The following is a 27,393-nucleotide window of genomic DNA, read 5'->3' as shown; positions in this document are numbered from 1 at the left end:
TCCCCTCCCAAACTGCAGCAGCAAAGCAATCAACGAGAGAGTGAAGTAGTAGCACGTAAAGCAGACCTGCTTCACTCTGAACAAACACACAAATAACCTCCAGTTTCAGAAGGAGGAATGCACAAACACTTAGGAGATAATTCCCAAACCCAGCAAGACAAAAACTGAGTTAAAAGACTCAAAACACCTGAGCAAGCAAAACAGTCTCTTATCCCTCACTAAAGCAAACACAAAGACGAATTGCATTCACTCTTCAACCTGGCAAGCCAGCCATAATATATTGCCTGCCACAGCGACGATGATTGTTCTTCTGCTCTCCACCTTGGCTTGATATGCACTTGGCAGATTCATAACTCTTTCAAGCTCTCCAAGATAAACACGTGTGTGCCTGATAGGGAACTTCAACTATAACCTTCCTGGAAGCATCCAATGCCCCCATGCCTGGCACAGAGGCGGATTCAGGCCCTACCCCAGGGACGTGGCTTAGCTGGTCGGGTCCAGAAGGGTCAGAGGGTCCTTGTGCTTTGGGAAGTCTCCTTTCTTCAGTGAGGATGGGTAGGGGCACAGATCCCTGCTGCCTGTGGTTGCCTGAAGCATCCTCCAACATGCCCGTCCCCAGTCCCATGAGGACCACAGTGGGGGTGCATTGTGTTGGCCACCAGCACATGTAACGGGGGTATCCCCTCCTCTTGCTGGGCTCTGAGCTTGCTTATGTTTTTGGCAGCCCACCTGTCTTCTCCTCCCCTAAGCCCAGTAGCTGAGGAGCTCCTACTCTGCCTGATGCCCGCTTCCCGTGTCCAGACCTAACCCACTTCAAAGGCTAAGCTGCCACAAGGGACACGCTTCACAGGGGAAAAACCAAACCACTGTCACTCAAAGGGGTCAGAGAGTTTAGAAAAGTCATCTCCCCCTTCAGCCCTAAGCCATGGAGGATTAGCAAGAAGCATCAGACTGCTGAGGTGAGAAGGGCACCCACAGCCAAAGGCTGCCAAGAACTGGGAGAACATGGGAGAGCAGCTTGCATTTAGGTGAGGAGCTGGTGGATTTAAATCTTGATTGAAGGAACACTTTGGACTCACTTTTTCAGTGGTGGGAGGAAACAAACAACAGTCTGTGGCTGTGTGTAGCACGCGGAAAATCCTGAGTTGCATCTTAGGGCTGCGTACATGCATGTATACATACAAAATACATGGCAGGTGTTGAGAGAGCAGCCAGCTCATGTGGAAGCAGGAATCTGCTCAGGACCATCACAGCTCTGGCTGCCAGACGCCTCTGTCCTTGTGCAGAGAGGGGTGGGTGAGCTGCCACCAGCCCCGTGCCAGCCCCCACGTTATTCCTGAGCCGAGCAGGAGCCCACCCAGCTCCGCACCCGCAGCCTGGGCATGGCCGTGGGTCAGCTCGGCCGCAAGGTCTCCAGGAGCCACACAAATCTCAAGGTATTAGCCACTAGAGAAAAGTAAAAGCAAAAATAATAAAGTCCCATCAAAAGAAGAGCAGGCGCATTCTCACTAGCCCGGTACAAAAAGTCTCCATGCCCTTCAAGTTTCTCACAATAAGCAAAAGTTATGGGGTGCATTTGTGTCGGCAGCTCCTCAGAGGCACGCTGGGGAATGGCCTCCCTGCCCATCGACTTCTTCTCTGCTTCTGAAGAAAAACTAAATCCCTCATCTTGTCAATATCGACCCTGATGTGTTAAGGGTCCATTTGTCAGGACTAATATATCGCTGCAGTGTCAGCATATCAGGATTTACGCTTGTCCGTAAAGACGGGTTCATTTCAGAGACCTGTGGAGCTTTAGTTACTGGGCCTTGGCCTGCCCTTTAAACCCCATTTTAGTTAAAAAAATGCTATAACCAGCTGCAGAGCAACATGGAAACCAGGGAGCTTGTGTTCAAGCAGCCTTGTACTCAGCCCCGCACAAGTGTCGCTGCTCACACACCTTGCCCCCCACTCCCGCCATAAGGATAAGCCCTGTTTATATGAAAGACCCTCCTGGTCCTTCAACGCCACGCCGTAAGGATCAGGCTGTGCCTGCAGGGCATGAGCTTCCCCGTCTCTCACCACGCCAGACCCTGCTAACCCTGTGGCTGCTCCGATTTACACCGTGGTCTGCAAGAGCAGGATCAGGCTCCGCAGCCCCAGCGGGTATCTCGTAGCAGCCCTGGAAACGGGCGGCAGCCAGAGGCAGCCCCAGCACATGGCTGGTGGGGTCTGACCTAGTTTTAACCCTGCTAAATATGCAGAGAAAGAAAATGAGCGCGTGTGGGGAAAAGGACAGCAGCGCAAAGTTTTCTCCGTTTCCTTGTCACTTCTCTGCTGCTTCGTCTATAACATTTGTGTGTTCATCCCACATTGAAACATTTCCACTGCCTTTTTTTTTTTTTTTTTTTTGTGGGGTGCTGAGAGAGGAAAAACAGTTACTCTTGAAGGGTGGGCTGCTTTTGTGTATCTGTGTGGACAAGCTTATAGGAGGGTAGAATTTTCAAAAGTGTAAAGTTTTGGCAAAATATAAGAACATTTGAAAACCTGTTTGCTATCTTTTGCAGGAAATCTCTCCTCAGCTGTTTACCTTCCCAGTTTGCTTGTTTTTTGCGGTCTTTTTGTTCTTACCTTAGTCATCAAGAGCTAAATGCTACCCTGACTATCATTCTGACAGGGTTGTTATTTTTTATTTTTAAGAGAACGGATTTTTATGCACTTGGTGTTATCTTTATTTCAACATCTGCCTTTCCCTCTGTATTTCTGGTCCACTTCCACCATAGAAAATACTGAAACTTCAGCTTCTCCTTCTGATTCTCTTTGAACTCCAGACCATTCGCGTAGTACATAACTACTTCATTGCTATGGAAACGCTGTTTTACTCGGATCACCCCACACTGTTCTGTATACCTGGGTTTTGGCACCTTAATTTCAATACAAAATTGTGCTCGCTGACAGCACAGGATTTACCAAGGGTACGTGTAGTCTACCTTTCTGGTCTGCTTCCTGCAGCTCATACTGAGCCCCCTCAGCCAGGATCTCATGATGCCCCTGATGCCAGCATGCCCTAGCAGTCTGCGTACACACCTGAGCCTGAGCCATGGAATGCCATGGCAAGACTGGGAACATGGTTCAACACAGGGAGCATAGGAACTTGTGGAAAAAAAAAATGGAAGTAGAAACCCTCTGAATATTTGCTACTGGCTAACAAGAGAGAGAAGAGATACTTCATCTAATGCACCTAAGCGAACAGACATCCCCAGACTAGATCCAATTTCCATCCCCAGACAGCAAGCAGAGACACATTGGGCAGACATCACAAAGAGGAACTTCACGGACAGGGAGAGGCCAATAACAGGATGCAGAGGTACAGCCAGGTTTTGAATGCACTCGTAGTGTAAAAGAGGATTTGCCACATGATAACACGTGTGGAACAAGTCTTGGCAATGAAGATCCTTGTCCAAGTGGTTAAGAAAAAGCCAAGGATAGAAAAAGCATGAAAACCATTAATCAGCAGACCGCAAGTGGTGCTGTTTCTGGCGTAAGTTAAGACAATGCTGGTCATTATGACTCCAATGAACATTCCAGGCCTCAGAAAGGTTCTTAATTAAATTATTACATCCCTGACTTCAACATAACTCAGGCACATGCTTGTGTGCTTTCCTGAGCAAGGCTTTTTTTTCTGAATCAGGATCTCCATGATTGCAGTCAACTAATTATTTGAAAAGCATTTTCATCTGGGCTTCAAGCAAGCAAATTAAATACGATTAATGTGGGTTTGGCAGGATTCCATGCAAACAAAAGTTGCTCTGTTTTTGCGCAAAATTGGAAAATTGTTTTTTTGCTAATAGAGCCTGATGTATGAAATCTGCTTGTGCAGTTTCTCAGTATTTTCCCAACTTTTCCACTTCGCTGCAAAACTGTTGATGCAATTCTGCTGTGATAAATGAAGCCCCAAATCTCACAGCACCCTGCCTTTAGTACAAGACCTTGTAGGAACCAGAGACTGAGAAAGAATGAATTACTACGGTTTGCAGTAAAAGTGATAAAGACAAAGAGCATGCTGAAAATAAAGGAATCAACGGTATGCCACTTTATCAAAAGAGATATACCAAGACAGTGATATAAATCATGAGGTGTTAGCAGCTATGGGGTAATTCAGGTAGGAAGGCGAGTGGGAAAACATGAAACAAAATATCTCTATAAGTACAAACACATACTAAAAAATAGACTTCATTTTGGACAGAAGTAAAATCAAACATACAACCTTTTTTTTATGAAGCCCGTAACGACAGTCTGCTTGTCTCTTTACTCAGTATTTTACTACAAAATTCACTTCTCTCTCCCAACATCTATCATTATGGATAATTTTTCTCAATGAAACAGGTACTAAAACAAATCTAAACCTGAAGCCAGTGCACGTCCATTTTTTTCCCACTGAATTAGAGCACATCCTTTTTACAGAAGAAATTTTGAGGTGAAAATCATGAAACTGTGTTGCTGTAATACATGTCAGTAACAGAAAGGATACATAATTTGGAAAGACCATGAAGCTTTGTCAGAAGAAGGAGCTATTCATATTAAATCTTAACTGGAATAAGGAGAGTCATCCTGATGAATGAAATCCTTAGTAAGCAGAGGGACACAATTTTTTCCCATATATTGAAGTGATGCTAATAGCAGAAGCAATGATCATGAATATTAATATTATTTGCATACAGAGTTTAATCTCTAAGACAGAACTTCAGGCTAAAAATATTTGAGTTAATGCAACGACACGGGATGGCAGTGTTTGTCACTCTGCTCTCAGCAAAAGGAAGTTTTCCTCCTTATGTGGAGGTCTTCATGGGGGAAAACCCAACTGTGCAGGCTTTGGGATGCCCCAGAAATGTGTACATGTGTTCGGGAGCAATGCAGATCTGCGTGCCCACCCATTTAGGCCACTGACTGTGGGTGTGAAGGCAACCCAGCTGCAATGCACCCCAGAGGTATGGGGTCCCTCGTGCAGGCTTGTTCCGGGCTCTCGACACAGGCTCTAGAGAATCAGAATTGTGTGTGTGTTGCCATGTTAAGCACCTCAGAGTTGTTTATCATTTGCATATTTTTGCATGGTTATTGCACAATTAAACTGAAAACTTCCAGACCGCGCTGTCCCAAAGGCACAAGGAGCTTCAGCCGCAGTCAACTTTCAATCCTGTTAATTAGGCAGGGAAAAGAAAATGTTTTTGTCGATGCATGCCACACGTTAGGAAAGTTCATTTAGCAGCTCCTCTTATTAAGAACTAAGCCTTTTCAGGGTAGAAAATGTATATTCAGTGATATCAAGTATCACTTGTATGAAGCAATACTTTCCAAGGACCACTGAAGACCTGTTTCAGACTTTTTCTCTAAGGTTCCAGCACGAAGATTTCTTTCTGACATCCCAAGTATTTTGTCTAAAAGTACCTGTCCCATCAAGTTATCCTTTAAAACAGAGAAGGGACTGGAGAAGGAAAACAGATGTCTGATGCATCCTCAACAGTGCAGCCACCTCAGCAAGAAAATAAGAACGCGTGACAAGAAACACATGCCATATATTTTCTTATGGTCTTTTCTTTCTGTTACTGCTATTAATACCATGTTAATAACTCACACTGGGACCATCTTTAAACATCTTCTAACCATTCAGTACATTTCACAGAATAATGAAGTCAGTACTGTGAATCAGCCGCATAAATCTTACGACCGCTTTTAGTTTTTATGTCACTTCTGGAAACCCAAAGGACATGGTACTTTGGTGCTCCTTCAGAGAATGATTCTTGGCTTTGTCTGCGTCCCGAGGTTGCCCTCTCCTCGTCTCTCCATGCCTGTGGTTGGGATCTCCGTTTCCACTGAGGAGTAGGAGGGGGCCGCGCTGACCGTCCCTGGTGCTGTACTGTACAACTGCCTCTTGCTCTTGGACATTAGCCCCGCATTGCACAACTGCAGCTCAAAGGTTACAAAGACAAGGGCTTTGCCAGCAGACTCGACACTTCAAAGAAGTGGCAACAATTGCTGGATCAAATAGAGAGGAAAGAAGTTGCCTGGGGGTTCCCCAAAGCAAACTGGAGTCTTAGAAGCAAAAACAGGCTCCAGAAGAACGTTACTGAGAAACAATGAGCAAAAACTGCTCATTTATGTGGAACAAAAGCCCGAGTCCTCAAGAAACTCTCCAAGTTGCTTCCGTATCCAATCAATATTTTCTCTAGCACATATGGAATGAGCCTCAGCCAACTTCCTCCCCCAGACATTCCTGTTTCCGACTATCCTCAGACAGAAGCAAGATCGCCAATTCAACGGATCTCATTCATAAAGGCACCAGCTTGGAGGAACAGTCTCACCATCCACTTCCCCTGACTCAACAAATTATTGCAGATAAGCTCAGCCACAAATACAGCCATAAGTATGCCCTTAGCTCACAGCAAATGCAAGTTAATGTCACTTAACCTCAGTCCTCTAATGACAGACAGAAAATCTGAAGACTGAAATATCTGAAAAACAGCAAAGGAAGGAAAGTTAAGACTGGCTGTAGATGACACAGGAGTGGAGAGGAAGCCTGGTATATGAGAGCCACATAAGCAATGTCTAATTCCTGTTCCATACAAGCTTGACTTCTTGCAGTAAGCACCCAAGTCCCATCAGCTTAGGAATGGCCCCATTAACCTTGGCTGAGGCACAATGCCAGCAATTTACAATTGGTTGGATATGACGAAAGAAAACACTCAACCAAAGTATTTCTCAGCAGACCAATTTCCATTCTTCTCTCCCTCTTGCTGCAACAAACCTCCTCAAAAGTTCTCTTTTAAGAAACTGTTTGTTGCAAAATTAAAGCTAATGAGACTCCTTGAAGAGAAGAAACCGCCTCCATTTCAGCTTCGACATCTTGAGGCTCAGACAACTCTTTGAAACGGAGGATTTGCAATTTGCACGCTGACAGAGATTTGCTGAGGATAACAGCCCTCCTCAACTCCCCCACACCTGCCCAGACAGCCAGCAACATCGACGGTGGGTGTTCATCTCTGCTGCTTCAGTGAGGGGTGCATCGATTTAGCTCACGTTTTCACTGAAACGGGTTTACACAGAGATGTCTGATTTGCTCTGAAATGGAAGCACTGGGGCATGCGTTACTTTCTGCTGACTGGCCAGAGCTTGTCTGCTGGTGCCCATAGGCCCAGATATGCAAAGTCAGTTGGGCACTAAATTCTGCTGGAATATGGTGGTTAATAAATGGTAGTGAATAACAATTATACAGTTTTATGTGTATTTATATAAAATAAACTATACCATCATAAACTACTTACATTAATTATATTAAGTATATAGTTAATAAACGTTAAAACTGCCTGATCCCAAACTCATGCATAAGCCTCACTTCATTTTAATGGCATTTATACCCTAATATATCCTAGATAGAATATGCTCAGAACCATATCCACTTATGGGTATTTAATTGAAAGTACAGACACCATTCTGCAGACAACTTCTTACATTTTGATTGAATTTGTTAGTTTTTAGAAACAATCCTGCAGCTATCACAGTTCCATCTGGGAAGGAGCATGTGTGCTGTCTCTCTCTCCTAGGCCCTGTAAATATCAAGAAACATAATGACTTTAAATATTTTAGAAACTCTGCGTCCACATTTAAACTTTGTGTTTTTAAACTTTGATGGACATTTATTATTTAGAGGAGCACTGTAAAGGGTAAATTTCACATCACAGCAACCTGTACGCTAATTGCCATGAGTTCTTTTGAAGAAGTGGTTTGAGGGCCTCTTGTAGGAACATGGACGAGAAGAGGATGTCCTACAAAGGCAAAGCCTTTGCTTTTTCCCCGATGTGTTGCACAGGTATAGCACTATCTTGCTGTAAGTTTATGGCAATAAAGGCAATATGGAAAAAGAAATAGTAATGCCTTAAATTCTGAAAAGCACTCCCTGACTTGAAGTTAGGGACTGTGTGACAGATTGTCATAATATGGTCAGTCCCAACCATTGAATTTCTACATGCATTAAGCAGCAGTGCTTGTGGCAGCACATATTTTACACTCCTTTCCATCCTGAGACCCCACAATTTTCCATTTGTATGACACTTTACTGCCTCTTCATTATATACGCAGGGAGTAATGCTGATGGATTAGCTTCACATCCAACCGAGATCCTGGCATCATCTCAGACTCATGCGATTTACAACAACTGCTGAGTAAATTGGGGTACTTTTTTAGTTCCTACTCTTTTTTTTTCCTTTCGTTTTTTAAAGATTTATCTTTAAAAAAAAAAAAAAAGGCAACCTCAAAGGTCTAACAAGCACACATTTACAGATGGCAGCAGCAGGTCATAAATGACATCTTTTCCTGGTACTATTTATGAAAGCCAAATAAACTGAACATATTATGAGCCATTTATAATATTCTTCGGCAGAATAGTCAGCCAAGAGACAGAGCTGAAAGCCTGTTGTAACAAAAGGTATCAAACTGAGGAGGAGAACAGTATCTATAATTACTTCTACGGTGATAAAACAAGCATAGTACAGCAGATGGATTTAACACAAGATCACTATGAAATAAAACACTGGCTCGAATGCCAAGGAATGAATATTCAAGGAGGAGGGAACTCAGTGAAAGCGAATAAAGGCAGCAAACATAGTGCAGCTAACCTAGAAGTTCCTTGTAACTCCGACCAAAAAGATCAAAAACGACATAATTCTTCATGCTGGTGAACAGCCCCTCTGCAGACAAAAAAAAAAAAAAAGGTATTAAAAAAAAATTCAGGTATTAATCAAAATGACATACACAAATGACAGGACCGAGCACATGGGTGGTACAGGATCCTAACTATGTAAAACTAAGAAGAAAAAAAGGTGTTAAAAAAAAAGGAAAATAAAGAGAAGCTAACAATATCAACATATCAACTTGCTGAATTTTTCACTTACCACTTCATTAACTTTTCACTTCTTCATCAGAAACAAGTTTTTTTTTTTTTTTTGGCAACTCCATAATTGTAGATCATTGCTGGAAAACATCAGCAAAGTTACAGTCTAAAAAAGCATTTCTTTTTGGTTTTAGAAGTTTTGAAAAAATATAAGAATTTCATGGTCAGAAGTAAAGCTGGAATGAATTAAAGGGAATAGAGTTGCACCATGGAATACAAAGCTGCAATGCCCTGCTTTAGACCAGGGCTCCTTCTCAGTGGGTTTGGAAGCAGTAGAAAGGATGCCACCACTAAAAAGGCATTATGAGCAACTACATATTTTTTCCCCTCATCTTTCAGTATTTTTTAAATTAAATGTTTTGTAATATAAAATTTCAGTATTATGTAATATCATCTTTTACATTAAAAAAAAAAAAAAAAAACATTTCAAAAGCTTAAGACTCACCTAATCAGCTAAGATCATTTAACCTATGCTATTATGTGATCTTGGAGAGGGTAAACAGTACAAACAGCAGAAGATATAAAGTCAGGGGCAATGTATTCCATCACAATATAATTTCATAGTAAAAAAGCACTGGGCGTCATAAAAGATTCAAACCTAAAATGTCCATAAACTTTCTCCCTGACCCAAACATACCCTTAAAGACTCAGGCTGCACCAGACCACCTTTGCAGGAGCTGTGATGGATATACAAACTGTTCACTGCTGCGTGTGATGATCTTGAACAGTGACACAAAAGCCAGGCATAATAACAAACCCTGCTCCACCTAAACACTCAGCTTCTGATTATTCTGGGGAAGAAAATCTTATATTGGAAAACTGGGAACCTTTGCTTTAAGGCTTGTCAAATGATTAACGTATGCAATGGATGACCCTTGGAAACTGTAACCTACAATTTACTAATTTAAACAGGGATGAGTAAGTAACATTACGTTGTGGCTACTCCTTTATCTTATCACTACACTCGTATGTATGCTTTGTATGGAAAACTTTATTTGATAATAAAAATAGCATTCACAGACTTTCTCCTTCTTTGTTGCTACATCATATACATAGTGTCTGTTCCGAGGAAAGAAGCTTGTACTGGGTAAGTCCACATCTACTCATCCTAGTGTTATGTATAAACCCAATAAGTCAAATAAAGCTATGAACAATGTAGTATTTATATATGCATAGTGTTTTATAAAAAAGATTGGCCCACATACTGCTTTTCATCAACACCGAAAAGAGCATTATGTCTATAGCACATTGCAAGAAAGGATGATTGAAGAACAGAGACTGCATACATGTGCTTAATAATATATAAGCAGGCCCACCATGAAGAAAATGATATTCAAACCAACAAAAGCTTTAGAATTACTTATATAGTCTCCCATTTTAAAACAGCTTTACATACCTGATTGTTTACATTAAAATATATCCCCCTGAATCAATTTGTTCCATTTTCAGAAATATAAACACTTAATCACATTCCTCACAGCTAAATTTTGTCATAAATCCTCTTTTATACAAGAAAAAGGCAACAGTTTTTTTTTTCTTTTTTTTTCTTTTTTTTCTTTTTTTCCAACAGGCTCTATTAATTACAATTTAAACTGTACACACAATGATCGGCCATCTTCTTTCTTGGTTTTGTTTTTACAGTACCATGGCAACAACAGTGATAGACTTGCAATGTTTTTGTGTTCATATGGAAAATGTGAAACAGTATACATGTACACACCAATGCACTGTAAAAAGCAGCAGTTTACTTTAGTGGTCCAACAGTAACGGCAAACATTTTGGCTCAGCTAGGCAGTAATCCATTAAAATCTTATACCAATGCTACAGCAGACTTACCACACAACTTGCAAATTTGAAAATACAACTTAGAAACTTGCAGGTTTCCCTTTTGCTGCTGTTCTTAGACTCAAATTTACAGCATATAACCAGTATGGATAGGCTTCTACAACCAGGTTGTCCCACTGATTACCTCTTTTTGCCCGTGTTTTTTCTTTGATACATCTGATACATCTTTTTTTTTTTTTCCTTTTTTTTTTTTCACTTTTATTTTTTTTCCCCAGCAAGTGCACTCCTTTTGTCTCAGTGAGGATGAACCAGTAAACTAAAAACTTAAATACCGAGCGAAAAGGAGAATTTTCTGAATTTGGCAAAATAAGAAAAGCCCACTGGTTTTGCCTGAGCAGAAGGAATACACCCGCTCCGAGGAAGGACTCCGCTCCCCACCGCATTGTGCCTTGTCCCAGGATCCCGTTCCCTTCCCTTGCTTCAAAGCAGACAAACAATACCATGCATGCTCCGGTTGCTGTCCATATACATCTAGAAGATGAGTAGGGCTGCGGTGGCTGCCTTAATGACATATCGTTAAGTGTCGCTGAGGCTAATGAGAGATCAACAGTCTACGTTAGTGTGTGACACAGGCATGGTGGTTACCAGTCTTTCTGCCTTTGCGCATCCTGTAGAGGGGGCCTGAAAGTATAAACTGTTCATGGAACAAACTAGAAATTCCTTTTCGTAAATCATCTTGTGCTGTGTGGGTTTTTTTTTTTGTTCTTTTATTTATTTTTTATTTATTATTATTATAAATATCCTTCATTGAAACAGTAGTCTCTTCAAACAGTTCTTGCAATTTTAGGAACATTTTGTCTCTTTCTTTTTTAATTCCTTCAGCAGGAGCGCTCCATTCCTACTGAGATGAACAATATTCTTCCTTCCCCACCCCCAACCCTTAAAAAATTTTCTACATACAGTGTAGCAGTGAGTCACTAGAGAACAGTCTGGATCAAATTATTCAAACTTGGTCATAAAATCCTTTACCTATATTATATTACTGGCTACCCCCATTTACTATATTGGGGAGGGGGGAAAGTAGCCCGATAAAGGAATTATTCTTAAGAAATCTACAAAGAATGTAGAAACAGAACTTTATAATCCTTTAGGACCAACATTTGGCAAGTAATTAAAAAAAAAAAAAAAGAATACACTGAAAAATACTTTCTTTAATATTATACATCAGGCACAACACTTTTTTTTTGTTTGTTTGTTATAAGATTTCATCTGCATAAAAGGTTTGTAGGACCAGCAGGTGCCGGGTGTCTCCTCGCCTTGCGGAGGCTGGATCCTTCCAGCTCCCGTGCTCTCTCCTCCACTCCCGTGGCGTGGGGCAGGCGACGGGGACCCCGGGGGACCCCTCAGATGCTGAGGTCGGTGCTGCACTCCTTGTAGGGCCGCCTGCGCTGCTCGGGCAGGTGCCGGCGGCTCGCCTCGTGCTTCCAGCCGGGGTCTTCCCTCTCCCGGTGGCCGGCTCGCTCCTCCCTGAGCCGTCTGTCGGGCGACCTCTCCCTCTGTCGGTCGGACGACTTGGCCCGCCGGTCGAGGGAGGTCTCTCTTCTCCGGTCGGGCGACCTCCTCGGCTCTGTGAGTCTCTCCAGCGAGCGCCGGCGCCGGCTGGGCGACCGTTCCCTGCGCCTCTCGGGGGAGAGGTCTCTCCTCCTCTCGTGCCGCTCCCGCCTCTCCAGGGTGTTGTCAGCGCTCCTCGTCCCTTCCCTCCGCTTTTCGGGAGACCTCCTCTTCTGCCCGTTCACCACCGCCCTCTCCGGCTGCCTCTCGCGCCTCCTGTCCGGCGACCTCTCCGTCCTCCTGCCTGGCACGGTGTCGTTGGTTTTAGAAGTCCCATTCCAAGTGTGGTGTTCATTGGGATGTCTGCTAACCTCTCTGCTGCCTTTTAGGTCTCTAACGTAAGTCCGCCTGTCCCCATGTTGTGATGATTTGTGAAGGTCTGGTGGATAACTGGACTCCAATGATGGGTGCTGCCGTCGGTCGGATGGCGCGGGTTTCATTTCCGATACATTTTGTGAACCTGTGGCGGGACTGTTCCTGTCACTGCTGGGGTCTGCAAGAAAATAACAGCAAAGCGTTTGGTACCGAAGCCTTCCGCGGCGCCGTGACACCACTTATCACTCTTCAGACTTCATTAGTGACAAAAACAAACAACTGTTAAAGCAGTCAGCGAAGGCTAACCGGAGCTTTTGTTAATTTAACTGCGAACAACGAGAGTTACAGGTTAGTACTGGTGCTGCCCTGTTCATTAGCCGTGTTTTGGTCCAAGCCGATATCGTCTTTATGCTCTTCTCGTCATGGGGCGTTTTACATTTCCCCCAAGCCCAATTCACAATGTTTCGCTCACACTACTTTCTCTAAAGTGGGGTAAAAAACACGTAGTTTGGGTTGCTGGATTTTTTTTTTAACAGTTTCCAATAAAGAGGGCCGTTAGGAAATGATTTTTTCTTTTAAGTCTTTTGAAAGCATTGCCTTCCAGTTGTGGGAGGCTTTGTTTCAAATAGCGGAAAAAAGCCACAGAAAATAGAATTGATTATTATGTTTTGACCTTGTAAAATAACATTTTGAAGGTGTGAGAATTAGACTGTAATCAAGCAATTTCCATTTTACTTAATCTCACTTAATTCTGCCACGTTATGAGAAGTCCTAGGGTAGATTTTGGTTTTGCCACAATGATTCAACAAATGATGACAGAACGTATGATTTTTTTTTTTTTTCAAAGCAATGGAAAGGTATTGTAATATGTAGAATGGCTTTGATTAGAACCTAATCTCCAGTTCATTATTTTCATGTAGCGTTTCAGGTAAAATACAGCTGAGCTACCTCTGTAACAAACTGCAAAGCGGCAGGATAACCCCCCAAACCCAAAGCCCAGCCCTGCACTGTAGCTTAGCTACAATCACCCTCGTCATTTGTAACAGATGTTTATGAACGATTCATTAGAGACACGGCAAAGGTATCTGTGCTGACCTAATGTGAGCATTCGTTTTATTTGGTTATTTTCTTTTTAAAGTAACTTCTGCACGGCAGCTGGGCGGGTGTTAGCTACACTTCCTGGGTGCTCCTTGCTGCTGGCACTAACCTCAAGGTGGGCTGTCCCAGTGGCAATGACCAAAAACCCTCACAAACGCTTGCGGGGACAGAAATTTTTCTGCTTTTCTCCTTTTTGTTTTCCCTCCCCCATGCCAAACACTGTACATGCTCCTTGCTCCTGTCACCACAACGTGTCTCCCATCTGGTGGCATTTCCATTCCTTAGCTCGGGAGGGTCAGTGTGTGCACGGGCTGTTATTTTGGTGATTTCCGGGTGAAACCCATGGTGCGACTCACGTGCGTGCGTTTTTGCTTATTAGCTTTTCCAGGCAGCCGCTGGAGGACCACACCGCTTTTCCGTGGCTGTAAGCACGCGGCTTGGGGCAACCTGGCTATGGCACACGGTACAAACGAGGCTTACACGTGTTGAGTGGTGTACTTACAATTCGGGGGACGCAGGGTGCTCGGAATGAATTGCTGTACATATAAAATATAGCGAAGCGGAAAGCAATGTGAGGGAATTAGGCCACAGCACAAAAACACCTAATATTGATTTTAGCTACAAACCGTAGTTTGATTATGGCCCATAAGGTAGAAGCAAGACTCCCCGAGCTTGTCATTTCTCATACATGCAGCGATATTAGGAGGTATCATCGCTGAGGAAGGAAGAGCCCAGCACCAAGAAAAGTAAGAGAAAGAGAAAGAGAAAAGTAGAAAATTTAGATTCCCTATATTAAAGGTGAAAGAAAGAAAAATCTTCATATTTTATCTTAGAATAAAGAAAGTTTATTTTTCCAGTCAGATTGTCTAGGCTTCACCCAAATATAAGGCTGCAAAGACAGCAGTTGTTATTATCGTGACATAAAGAGACATCTAAGAGGTGATTCATTAACCCAGACAACGAGAGCATCCATTCTAAAAGACAGCTGGAACAGCGACACAGAATGTCATAGAAAAAACATTAACAATCAAACAACAACGAAAAATAAAGTCCACCAGAGACCACAACATTAAAAATAAGTACAAAACTCATTACAAAAATATACAGCCTCATAGAGAAGCACGTTCCAATCGAGTCAGAAAAATATTGGAACTTAACATTATTAGAGGAACCATTTGTGACTGCAGCGAACAGAACGAAGAGAGGAAGGAGTCCCAAATGTTACAAGGATATTTCTTTACAGCAGTGCGGCCCCTGTATATTAAATCCTTGCTTGGAGAATGAACATTTTAGTGGTTTAGCATTAGCCAAAATAAAATTGGTGTTGGATTTTCATCCTCAGTGCAACAGACATATGCTTTGAGATGTGAAGCACTTAATTTACAGGGTATGTATGCAGTCTAGCATATGATACAGTACTGTACATCCGAAGGAGTATAGGAAAAGACAAAAGTAGAAAGAACATTACAGAATTTCAGTGCTATCATTGAACCTTCTGGTGTGCTATTTATATTACAGAAGTGTAAACCCACAACTTCCCTTCCGTATCATTAAATACTTCAATTGTTTGTTGGTTATACTCTGAATTGGTCATTTAAAGTTAAATAATGAACAGAGTGAGGAGAAATGCTCAAACTTGGTACAGTAAATAAAAAGAAAATCTAGTTCATAAATTGTGCAGAATGATTTTGGTTTTGTTATTCGGACATGGAGTGAATGATAAACACAGAACTTACTGACACAGAAATAACCCAAATAAGGGGAGAAAAATATAAAGGACATCCCTTCAATCATCAGTTTCTATAGAAACCTCAAAGACCTTTGGTTGGGAGTAGCCCTCCATCGAGGGCACAATATTTGACAATTATCTCAAATAAATAAGACATAATTATAATATTAAATAGTGTGCTAAGTTAAGCCACCCAGCAATCCAACCTCCGGGGGAAGAAAAGGAATTCTAATGCAATTCTTAGCAAGAAACAAGGACTGAGTGTTTCCCCCAAGACAGACACGAGAGCACCTTTTCATAACCTCCGCACCTTTTCAGACCTTACAAATTAACAAGTTGAAAACAGCAGACTGTTTAAAGGGGGAGAAAAGGGCTCAGGAGGCCAAATCAATATATTTTTGTAGTAAAGCTTTTCTTTTTTTTTTCTTAAATAACTTTATAAATATTTACATAAATATTAAGGGAAGGCAAAAATCCCATAAGCCATCCTGGCATTCATGTCTATGGATACAGACAAGAACTAAGAGAAAAACCTAACAAAAATTCACTGCTTCAGAATAACAAATCAGGATCCCAGTTTTTGCATTGATTAGAAGTAGAGACCTATTTGAAACAACAATTCAGCCGCTGAGAAACAGTTTGGCACAGTTCAATGACATTCCTTGTTTGGCTGGACAAGACAATAAGGTTTTTTGTTTTGTTTTGTTTTCCTCTCTGATCACCAAAAATACTGCTATGATGATCTTGCCTTACACTGCGCCCCAAGTCCATGGAAGCAAGCAAAGGATGAAATGTGTAGAAAATTCAGCACAAGCGAGGCAATTAACCATATGTTGCAAAGGTTGGTAAGACACTGGTGAGAAAGGAAAATAAAAAAGAATTCCCGCTTCAGATCTTGAGACAAATCATTCATGGAGTGATGCCAGGGAAGAAAGGAATGTTTTCATAGTTTGACCCACCATATTCTGGGACAGAGCCATCTCCACGTTTCAGAAACAGGCGGACCCTGCGGCCACCATTTTTAATCAGTTCAATGGCCCGAGCGTGCTTCATGTTCTTGGTAGTTTCGCCGTTGATCTCTAGGATTTCATCACCGATCTGTCAAAGCAATAAAAGAGAAGAGTCTAAGATTAGAAAGTAACCTGCAAGAGGGCCACCACCAGCACATCACAGAGAAGACAGTGTTCACAGCAAAGGTGGAAGAAATATGCAGCAGGTAAGTCTACACGTGCCACACTCCTTCCAGTGACAGCTACTGCCACAGCTGTGAGTCCACAAAAACCAGCGTGCAGAGGAGACATGACGAAAACAGAAGGCTTGAAGTGTCGAACTATTTCTCTACTATTTCATAAAACCACCTTGCATTTTTGTATTGCTTAATAACTAGATCTATGTTAGAAGCAGTATTGTTTTTATCTTATTTTGATTATTTTTAAGATTTTGGTCAAACTTGCTTGTTTTACAGTCTGCTGTAACCAGCATGTTCAAATATTTTTGAGGTCCATTTCTCACTTGGATACAGATACCTGGTATGAACCAATAAACCTGCTTTTGTAAACATAATTTATCAGGATAGAAAAACAGGGCTTGGAGGAGCTTGTTAAAGCATTGGCTTCCACACAGCAGCAATGATTTATTTTCATCAGCAAAAATTTTGGACTTATAAATCTAGCCCTAACAATAGAATTTTGAAAATGCCCTGTGTGTGATTTATCTGTAGTAGACAAAGACATGTTGTAAAGTTATTATGCATTCTCTATCAGAGGAGCATGGAGTGCATAAAACTTGGCCATTTACTTTTTCTGTAGGCATTTTATAACATATGATTGTGCTATAACGTTTATAATTTAGGTGATATGCAAAGTTAACAGCTAATACTCATTAAAAACTACACTGTAATTTTTTAACCCATCAGTCAACATATATGAATGGTCCCTCACCGCTCTACCCAGCAGAGGAGAGGATCAGGTAGGATAACCAGATTCTCTTTTCATGGCTCCAGTTTTAAAGGAGCTGGCAAAGACTGTGATTGTAACATTTTGATTACCATGCATATCTTTGTTAGGCTTTAAAAGTCAGTTTATATATTAGAATTTGGAAATCTGGGTTGGAACAAGGATGGGGCGAAGTCTTCCAATGCATGTGCACTTTTATAGAATGTACATAAAGAATGAAAGAAAAGTCACTGATAGAAGTAAATCTATTGCTCCTTTCAGTTACAATTTAATTTCCCATTAGCTGGCAAAGCAGAAGGCGTGCCTGTAGGGGAGAGGCAGGGCAGTCAGCTTATTGCGAAGCACTGTGTTTTTTAAATGTTTGTGCATACCCTCATCTTCCCACATCTCTCAGCTGGACCATCCTCAGCTAGTCGCAGCACGTACAGATCCATATTATACTCCCGGCCGCCTCGCAGGCTAAAGCCAAACCCTTTGGCTCCTCTCTCCAGCTCAACAGTGTAAAAATCTTGGTCCTGCTGGAGGGAAGACAACATATGTGCAATTCAACAGAAAGTTAAATGCTTCTCTATTTCTCATTTTGAAATTATTCAACCAGTGAACGTTATTATTTCTGGAACTCGTTAAGTACAAAAATAAAATTGGTGGAGTTTTCACACACACAAGCATTTTCTGCTTCCTCAGTCCCAATCTGCAGAAGAAGGCTAGGATGACCTCGCTCCCAGTGTCAGGCTCTAGTTAGCTGGTACATGGGACAAGTCTACACCATGGTGCTGTCTTCTCCTTTTTGTTACCACCTCTTCTATTCCTTTGCAAGAAGATCAGAAGCACATGCACTGTTTTATTCTACAACACAATGCTGTTGGCGTAGGGATGTTTTGAAGTCCATAATGGAAGAGGTTACTTCTGGGATGGCCAGTGGCAAGGAAAGATAACAGTGAAATAACCTCTCTAATAAGGTACTGTCTGCAAAACCAGGAACATGTTGGCTATTGCCCCTTATTAAGTTTTACTCTTTTTGTTTTCTGATTTTATCACGTGCACGCAACAGTACTTTGTGGAGAGCACCCTCAAAACATACACTTCCACAAACAAAACACATCAGTTATTACTGTAGTAAAAATGCCTTTTTTTTTTTTTCAAGTCATGATAAGAATGCATTGGAAATGCTTGTCAGATGAAACAACAGCAATACATATTAAGAAACTAATCAGCAAATCCCTCTTCCTCCAGCAAACAGACTGAGGGAGAGCAGCCTCCCAGTAGGAATTTTCGAGGGAAACGTTTGAACACAGCCCTTCAGCAGACTGGAAGCAATAGTCTGTGGTAAACAAAGCAATTAGGAAGGCACTCCTTACCTGAGCTGCTTGGGGCGGTTTGAAATCAAACTGGGATTCCTGCTTTGGTTTGGTGTTGTTCCTGCTGCAGTGAATGAAACAAAGAGGGAGAGGAAAAATACAGCTCATGGAAAGTGAAGGTGATTAAGAAGTAACCAAACAGAGTGCATGGCAAGATGCTCTCCTCAAGGAAAACAGTCTGACCTGGTCTCCTGCGGTATTTGCTGAGGAGTATGTGTAGTGGTAATTGTAGCAATTTTTTCTGCATTGGTCAATAAAGTAGCATTGGAGGATTCTGCAAAACAAATTTTATTTATTTATTTTTCATTATGAAGGAAGACCATTGGCTATGCGCTGAAAAATAAAATTTGCAAAGTCATTTCACTGGAAAGCATCAATATGGTTTTTTGTTTGTTTGCTTTTTTCTTTTTTTTTTTTTTTTTTTTTTTTAAGAACTGGAAACTGGCTCAAAATTTCCCAAATCCCAAAATTAACAGGATAAAGTCTAAAGCTAAGTCATAGCAATTATGTATATAAAACTGTACAGTATCCCATTGCACAGAAATACTGGCCTGTAAGTTGCACATTGAAACTTAGTACGATCCCTCACAGAATTGCAGAATGATTTGGGTTGGAAGGGACCTTAGAGATACACTGTATCAGGCTGTCCAAAGACCCATCCTCAAGGGTCTGCTTTTTCTGGTATCTGTCATCAGATGTAGAAAATCACTTTCTACCCTTCTTCTCTGTAAGGAAAAAAAAAAAAAAAAAGCCTTCCAAACACTAAGCCCTTCTAAACACTCCTAACGAGCTAGGAAACATTGTCACATCACTGCTGTTGTTGTAGCCTATGCTCTTGAAAATGTCAAGGCTTTAGTGAAAACATCGTATTTAGTTTCATCACTGAATAAGTTAACTAGAAAAGAATGTGTGTTCCAGAAACCACCACAGCCAACCACCACAACTAGTGTAGAGCAGGGAGTCAAATACTTCTATATATCTGTATAATGCAAACATAGTATATTTATAATTTATTTTTACACAAATGAGGCTTTTTCAATAACCAAATGCATCACCATGATCATCAATCTAAAGGGAAATCCAAAGACATTCAATTGGAAAAAAGGAGAAAAGTTAAAAAAATAAATAAATTCTGTGTTAGACACAGAACAAAGACTGAGTTGTGAAGGAAGGGTCGAAGAATGCTTTGTCTGTTATATAACGGCACAAATTCCAAAATTCCAATCATTAAAGTCTCCAAATATGGAAGGTTGGCTGGATTAATAATCTTAAAGTAGCAATAACTATTCCATGGATTATGAGCTTAGCAGTACTTCCCCCATCACAAATTGCAATCAGTAGGATTGAGATGTGGCTTTTATCTAATGCCTTACAAGGTGATATTGAATATGGCTAAACCCCAAACTTGCTGAAATACGTCCTTGAAATGCCACCCACTGGTGCCTGAGCACTCAAAGATGCACAAAAGGATGTGGAACTGCCTGCACCAAATGCATCAATGGCTCTGGGTACCGTTTAAAAAAAGGGTCACTAAGAGAATGCAGAGAAGAGGATTAACCTCAAAGCTTAATTGACACCATGATGAAGGACTCCCAGCCCAACGTCAGCACATGCAAAAGCCATGTTTCTCCATGCAAAGCAGGAGGTGCTTCCAAGTGATTTCCTCACTCCTGCTTCAGAAACAGGGAAGGGAGTTGCTGTAGACATGAGTTAAAAGTGACCATCGAGCTGCTCCTCACGGTACAGCATGGCAAAATGGTCCTCTTGCTATTTTGGAGCTTTATCATAGACTTCAATAAATATAGAGTTAACTTAGAACTCATTTAAAACTCAATCTAAAATTAAGGTCATGCGAATGTCATTAGCCAAATTTCAACACAGTTTTGGAGGAAAGGCCTGGAACACATCCATATGGAACTCAACGCATTTTCCAGAAATCCATATTGTATCAATCCGGAAAAAATAGTACTGAACAGTTTCAAATTTTGAATTGTTCTGGGGTGCCTGCAGGTCAGCAATCCCCCAAAATATCCTCCCCCACTGAATTCTGAGGAAGAGTTAGTGGTATGAGCTTAACCATTCGAAATGTCGAATGGTTACCTCGGACAAGGATGGGCATTGGGACTGGAAAACCAGAGTCAACAGAAACACCTGCTCATTAGGCACAGCATTCCCAGCTAGTCACTGCAGTGGCAGGCACTTGCTCTTTTGTGGAACTGTTCTGCACACAGGACATCCCCACTACGTGCTATGCTGACCTTGTTTAGAAGAGGGCCATGGAATACAACTAATCACAAAACACTGATCAATACTTTTCAAGAGCAAAATCTAAGCTGAATGCACAATCAGTGGTTAAAAAGATGCAGCTTGTTTCTTGAATGAATTTCTCTAGTTCAGTCCCTCTTAAAAAAAGGCACCATCAGACAACAGAAGCAAAATCTGGGTGGAAATATCTTGCTCTCCAGAATAAAATCACAAGGTTTTCTACCCTGCCCTTGTTTGCCTCATAAGCTCCAAGCATCTGGTAATTCACTTTATTGACTATGGAAAAAACTCCCACTATTAAACAGAGTCCAGCTGTAATACAGATTTGCAGAAATGGGAGGAAATGGGAGGAAAAGCGGTGGTCATGGGTTTACTTGGATCTGGGAACCTATTTTATTTCACGGATTTATTTCAGTTGTGGAGGAACCTAAAAGAGCTGAAGGTTTTTCCTTTCTATAGCCGGTGCTTGTTAAGGGAAACTCAGGAAAAGGGAAAGAGAAAGAACTGTTGAAACAGATGGGTACAAGGAGAGCACAGCTCCTTTGCCTGCAGCATTGTGCCCAAGTTAACATGCCCAAACCCATAGCATCTGGAGCCGTAACATCTTCCAGACCAGAGCTGGCCTGTGTCCAGTGGCTCGGAGAGCAAGAGAGGTTCCTGGGTCTGCCTGCACCTCTTGGGGCAGGCATGACCAAAAGATGCCTTTACAAGGTGCTGCCGTCGACAGCTGGCTTGTGTGAGAAGGACACGTCCCCGTGTGTGGTTAAACTGTTGGATTTAACAAAATAATTCTGTGTATTTTGTGAAGATGCCTTGATGCTAAAATCTGTCTCCAACTTCACAAGGTCCTGAAACACGGTTAAGTGTGCTGTATTCACCCAGAACAAAGCCCCTGAAATCCTCCACAAATATTTGGAGATGAGACGAAGATGGGCTTCAAAGAAAAAGCAACTTTCCTCCCCTTTAGTAGGTCACACTAAGAATACCAAGTAGAGCAACAACACATCTTTGGTACAGATGTATCTTCACACCACTGTACTGGGTCTATCTTTAGCCCACCCTATCCTATGAGGCGGGATTTGTGCATCATTTTTGCTAGTGTTTTAGATGCAGGACACATGCCAGCCACCATGCAAAATTGGAAAAGAATACAAATACAGGAAAGGTTTTCTCAATAACTACAACAGTATATTCTAACATAGACAGATTTCACCAACTTCTTGCACTATTCTGCCCCAGAATACCCAGACACCAGTGCCTAATCTAAGGTTGGTTTTTTTGGCTGCTTGTACCTTTGCATCAGCCAGTAGCATGCTAACCCATCGTAATGCCATTACAAATACACTCCTGTAGTGGTCTATTACAATGAATTGGTGCAAGACTATCACACAGCAAAAACCATTGCGGGTTTTAATAATGTTAGAAGAGATTAGCAATGTGAGTTTATTGTGAGTCTTGTGATGAGCTTTAGTTTCACCTTTATCTGAGAAGCACGGCTTCTAATTTTTTTCCCATCAAAATACAATGTTAGACCCCTTAGACTTGCCAAAAAGCACCCCAAAAATCAGAAGGCAACTACAGAAATAAAACAACATCGAGACTGATTTCTTAAATCACATTTTCTGAGCAAACCTCTCACCATGTTTCAGAGTGGTTGGCCTTACTACCTTTTGGAAATTAAATGCAGATAGAGTTGGCAATCAGACTTTGAATTTACAGAGCTCAGCAAACAAAAAGGCTCAAAGCCTGCATTACTGCAAGAGAAAAGAGTTGACTCCTTCCCAGAATTACAGTTCTCCATCTTCTCTAGGAATGCCTGATGTTAGTCACAGCTGCAGAGCTCCCTTCTAACCTAAGCAATTTAACAAGGTATTTTGTACACACATCTGCATGAACAAGGCTGGCTGAGCATTCCTCTCACGATGCTATGTTCCTCTTCAAAAATATCAATGGATTAAAAGTTATTTCACGTGTATTCTTTTTTTCTTCAAAGATTCATCTGCCTAGATTTTGATCAGATACCAAAATAAAGGAAATGAACAACTCTTCTCCTGGTTCACCTTCCAGAGCTGGCACACACAGGCCAGCTTAGCCATTAGCCTGATTCACAACCATTTTATTATTCATGAATATTTATTTTGCTGGAAGCAGTAAAGGATCACATCCCATTTGACCTGTTTGCTGCTAGACAGTAGGAAAATAAAGCCTTCATGCAAAACAGATCACCCTAAAGAGAAATAATTTATAACCAGATCACCTCTGGTCCTGCCCTGTGTTTATCCTATAGCTAAACAAAGCACAGTCATGCTCTGTGGGGTAACCAAATCCCCGTTTCAGCTTACTACAGCCATAGAAAGGAGAGTTAGCAACTAGTGAATGTTTCCCAGAGAAAATCACATCATGTAACTCCTTCATTCTGCATTACAGATACCAGGCTCAGTTCACAGCTTCCCTCCGGTTCTTCGGAAGCGGTAAGTGCACTAGTGCTAGTCCAAACAGGCAGAGCGACAGCAAAATGCTTCCTGGCAGGCTGCAGGATGAAAAGGTCTCCTTCCAGTAGTTCTCATTGTGAGGAGACATCTGCAGTTCAGTCAGACTTTCTCAACCTTCCTTTCAAATTTAATCACATTTTCTCTACGTTTAACTGAATGCAAGTAATGTCCTGTGCAACTCTAAGAAATGCTCATTAGCACTGCATCTGAGCTATCAAATTCTATACCCGCGGATTTAGCTTTAAAAAAAGAGCAATGTGAAAGAATTTCTGCTAAACGAGTACCCTCTGTGAACCTGTCCTCTGCAGAGCAGGACAATGAACAAATGAAATTCTTACAGTTTGGAACCAAAGCAATTTTAGCTCTGCTGCAGATGCTTCACATACATTTCTGCTCTATTCTTATTTGGCATCGCAGGTAAAGGATTAATTTCATGAAACTGATACCTAACGCAGACCCTCACTTGAACCAAACAGTTCAATGACCTGAAAATAGTACCAAGTGTCAGCATATTGCCAGGCATCCTGCACATCCCCTCTCATCTGAAACAATGAGATCTCATCCAGGGGAACCCTTATGACTGTCAGCTGCAAGCCCACAAGCAGCTCCGGAGCCATTGCCATTTAATAAAGTCATTTGAAAATGTACTGAGATGGCTTCAAAAATCAACTTATGCAGAATAAAAACAAATCTTCTTTTCAAACAGCTTAAAGTATGACAAAGTGTTTATCTCTTTCTGTGATCTCCTTATAGCCTGTGGAAAGCTTCAGGGATCCCGTATATTACTGAGCATGCAATGATTCTCAAAAATCCTGAAGCTCCATTATTAACCTAAGAATCAAATTAGAGAGTACCAAGATATGCATCAAATTTATGGAAGATTTTAAGGAGATACTTGGAGGAACACAATCAAATTGAATATAATTATTATTTTTTAAATGGAGAATCAGTATCCTCCTTTAAAAAAAATAGGGCTCTTACTTCTATAGAAAGAAAAGGGAAATACATCTATGGGACGCTCACAACCCCTTGCTGCTAATTCCCAAAGCAAGAGTGGAAATCTTTATGCTTTTGCAGCTCTGACTGACGTGAAAAGCCCAGGAACAAAGCAACAACAGGGTGAGAAAACACAGCAGGGAACAAATACTTTACCATCTCCTGGAATGATGCGCAGAGTAACGGTGTTTCCCGCTTCCTTAATGAGGTTGACGATGTCTGAATGCGACTTGTTGGTGATGGAGCACCCGTTCACGGCCAAGATCCGATCGCCTACTTTCAGCTTGCCACAGCGGTCTGCGGGACTCCCTTCAATTATCCGACCTATTTTGTGAGGCATGGCCACACATGCATTTCCCGCTTTTGTATTGGTTTGGGGGTTGTTTTTGTTTTTGTTTGGTTTGGTTTGGTTTTAATTGTTTACATACGTGGGAATTACGGTGAAGGGGAAAAGGAGAAAAAGGGTTGAAAAGGGAAAGAGAAGGTTAAGGGTTAATTAATTAATGCATCAAGCAAAAGTTATTATAGGATAGCTTTGCTGCCAGTGTTCAAAACATTGGCAATCAACTAGTATGAGTGCACAACACTTCTTTTACAAAAAGGTGCTTGTTAACCCTCAAATCTCCCTCCCCCTTGATCTCTGTTAATACTTGGTGAGCTTTTATGAACTACAACTGCACTTAGCAGCCCCACAATAACCCAAATCCCGATTTTATTTTTGTACCAGAAAATTGAAACTGTGTGTAGAAAACACAACCTTCCTCCTCCAAGATTACATCGGTGTCAGCCTCTCAAGTCTTTCCCTAAATCAATTGCTGTTCAAGCTTCTGCCAATGTTTTGTTCTTTCTCAATTCAGAAAGATGAAGTCGTTCTAGTCTGAGGAGGGAGCGCGCCTCCCTTTCTAACAAAGACCCAATCTGTCAGCGCTGGATGGGGAAGCGACATGAAATGGTTTTCTTCCGTTGTGAACAAAGGTACCACCAGGGAAGGCACAGGACCACTACAGATGGGCCAAGACTGACAAAAAAAGGTAACCTGTTTGGTGCAGGCATCCACCTCAGCCTCTGTTAACCCCCCCCCCCTTTTACAATCCAAGATGGCATAAAGGTGGGAGCGGGGAAGGGATAAGGACCTCCTGATTTAAATACCTCTAAAACTGCACGCAAAACCCGTGAGATGTCTGGCACTCAGAGCCAGAGCGCTTTAGGATGAATGTGTTTTGAAGACAAAACTCCCCTCCTGCTCCATGCAATTGGCTGGCCCCAGAAACGCAGGGTCTTCCACAAAACGCAGATTTGGGACACAGGAGCTACAGAACAGCACTCAGGTAAATCCTCAGGGCTTTTGTATGGCTTCCTTACGTGGGCAAGAGGCCCTCAGGCATGCAGTGCGTGGTGAAAAGCATGAGGTATGTGGAGCGGTCATCTGACACTTCACGCATACACGATACATTCACCCTCAAGATGCACTTTCCCATCTGTGCTCTAATCTTTACTTGATTAGTAGTTTTAAACGTTGCTGCATGACAAAACCAGAAATGCCATAAAGGAGAACAGGCTAACAAAAGGAATATGAAGTGAGAGAACAAGGTTGGAAAGATGCAATGAAAACTAGCAGAAGGTGTTAATATTATTTGCAAATGGTGGGGGATTTTTTATCGTTTTACTGTGATGTTAGAAAGTTTCCCTCTCTGGTGATACAGAAATCCATCCAGTATAAAGATTGTTTCAAGGGTATCTGAAATAAGGAAGGAGTTCCAGCTCTGGCCAATCTATGGGAAAATAGATGAGAGGCCACACCAAAGTGACCAAGGTGGGTTTTAGAACCAGTTTGGCCCATCTCTGAATACCACCTACGAAAGAAAAAAAAAACTACAAAGCAGGCACAGAGCAAGCACCGCATGGCAGAGGGAACACATCTCATGCAGAGTATTAGAAAAAAGCTGAACACAGTTGAAAAAATTAAAGGAAAAACAGTCACAGATCAACAGATCTCCATGAGAAGCCCCTGCGCAGAAAACTTCCAGTTAGAGAGTATCTTGGGCTAAAACAAACACAACTCTTTACAATTTCAGGTCAAGGTTTCTCTGCAGAAAACAGTTAGAGCACAGCCTTCATACCGTAAAAGTTCTTTACGCACATTTGAAACGCTTTCAGAAGATAAAAGCTCTCTCTCCATTTTAGACTGAGTTCAGCCTATCCAATATTGCATTACACCGTTGTGTTCGGGCACCAAAATACCTATCCTGGAAGCACAGTTTCCAGCCATGAGGACAGCACAAAGGTAGCCCAGCACCTGAGGGCTGACAGAACTCACTCCACCAGGTCTACACTGGACAATTCCCCCTTGCAACCTCTGCTGCTACGGCTGCCCAGAACAGTGTTTAGAAATGGTCTGCTCTGTATCAATGCCTGCAAAGGAGGTGATGCTCCCTTGATCCCTTGTGCTTTTACTAGTGTAAGGGCACTGCCACTGGGTAACAGCAGGAAATTTCACTGGAAAAAAAGGGGGGAAGGCCACTTTTTGCCACACGCACCTGCCTGCCCCAGGAACAGTCAAGCTGTACAGGGAGACTGCAAGGTATTTTTGTCTACAAAACACAACCCTGCTCTGAGAGGCAGCGTGAATATGGCCAAAGCACTTCTTCTGCCCTTCCTTTCCCCTGTAAAGTCAAAGTGGATGCTGCCTCTTGGAGACCATAGAAGGGAAGAAAGTGGCATTTCTGACTGCTTTCCTCCTTGCAATGACAATTCTGCTCTAGAGCAGGCTGTCCTGCGCACACATGCAAAACCAGCTTATTTGTGCTTTGCAATATATGACTCATTTGTTCTGTAAACAGAATGACGCCTCTTTTGCAACAACACC

At 41.9% G+C, this 27,393-nt stretch overlaps 1 protein-coding gene across 31 annotated transcripts in view; it reads right to left on the bottom strand.

The window, feature by feature from the left end:
• Positions 1-9,894: 9,894 nt before the first annotated feature.
• MAGI1 (membrane associated guanylate kinase, WW and PDZ domain containing 1) overlaps positions 9,895-27,393 on the bottom strand; it is a 327,075-nt gene continuing 309,576 nt past the window's right edge. For 11 of the 31 annotated variants that reach the window (XM_048071865.2, XM_048071854.2, XM_048071903.2 and 8 more), the window contains 6 exons: positions 24,684-24,887; positions 18,958-19,048; positions 18,775-18,838; positions 17,788-17,934; positions 16,421-16,559; positions 9,895-12,812 (listed from right to left, as the gene is read on the bottom strand). In XM_048071865.2, coding sequence (XP_047927822.2) covers positions 12,112-12,812; positions 16,421-16,559; positions 17,788-17,934; positions 18,775-18,838; positions 18,958-19,048; positions 24,684-24,887 — 1,346 coding nt within the window. In that variant the 3' untranslated portion in view covers positions 9,895-12,111. Of the gene's footprint in view, positions 12,813-14,358; positions 14,448-14,554; positions 16,560-17,787; positions 17,935-18,774; positions 18,839-18,957; positions 19,049-24,683; positions 24,888-27,393 lie in introns of those variants that run through there. The other 20 variants (XM_048071881.2, XM_048071905.2, XM_048072004.2 and 17 more) reach the window with 12 other exon arrangements.

The sequence above is a fragment of the Anser cygnoides genome, chromosome 10, assembly GCF_040182565.1.
Source record: "Anser cygnoides isolate HZ-2024a breed goose chromosome 10, Taihu_goose_T2T_genome, whole genome shotgun sequence".
In the NCBI taxonomy this organism is placed as follows: domain Eukaryota; kingdom Metazoa; phylum Chordata; class Aves; order Anseriformes; family Anatidae; genus Anser; species Anser cygnoides.
The sequence above is the reverse complement of the archived record's forward strand: the minus strand, read 5'-3'. Positions and strand labels throughout refer to the sequence as shown.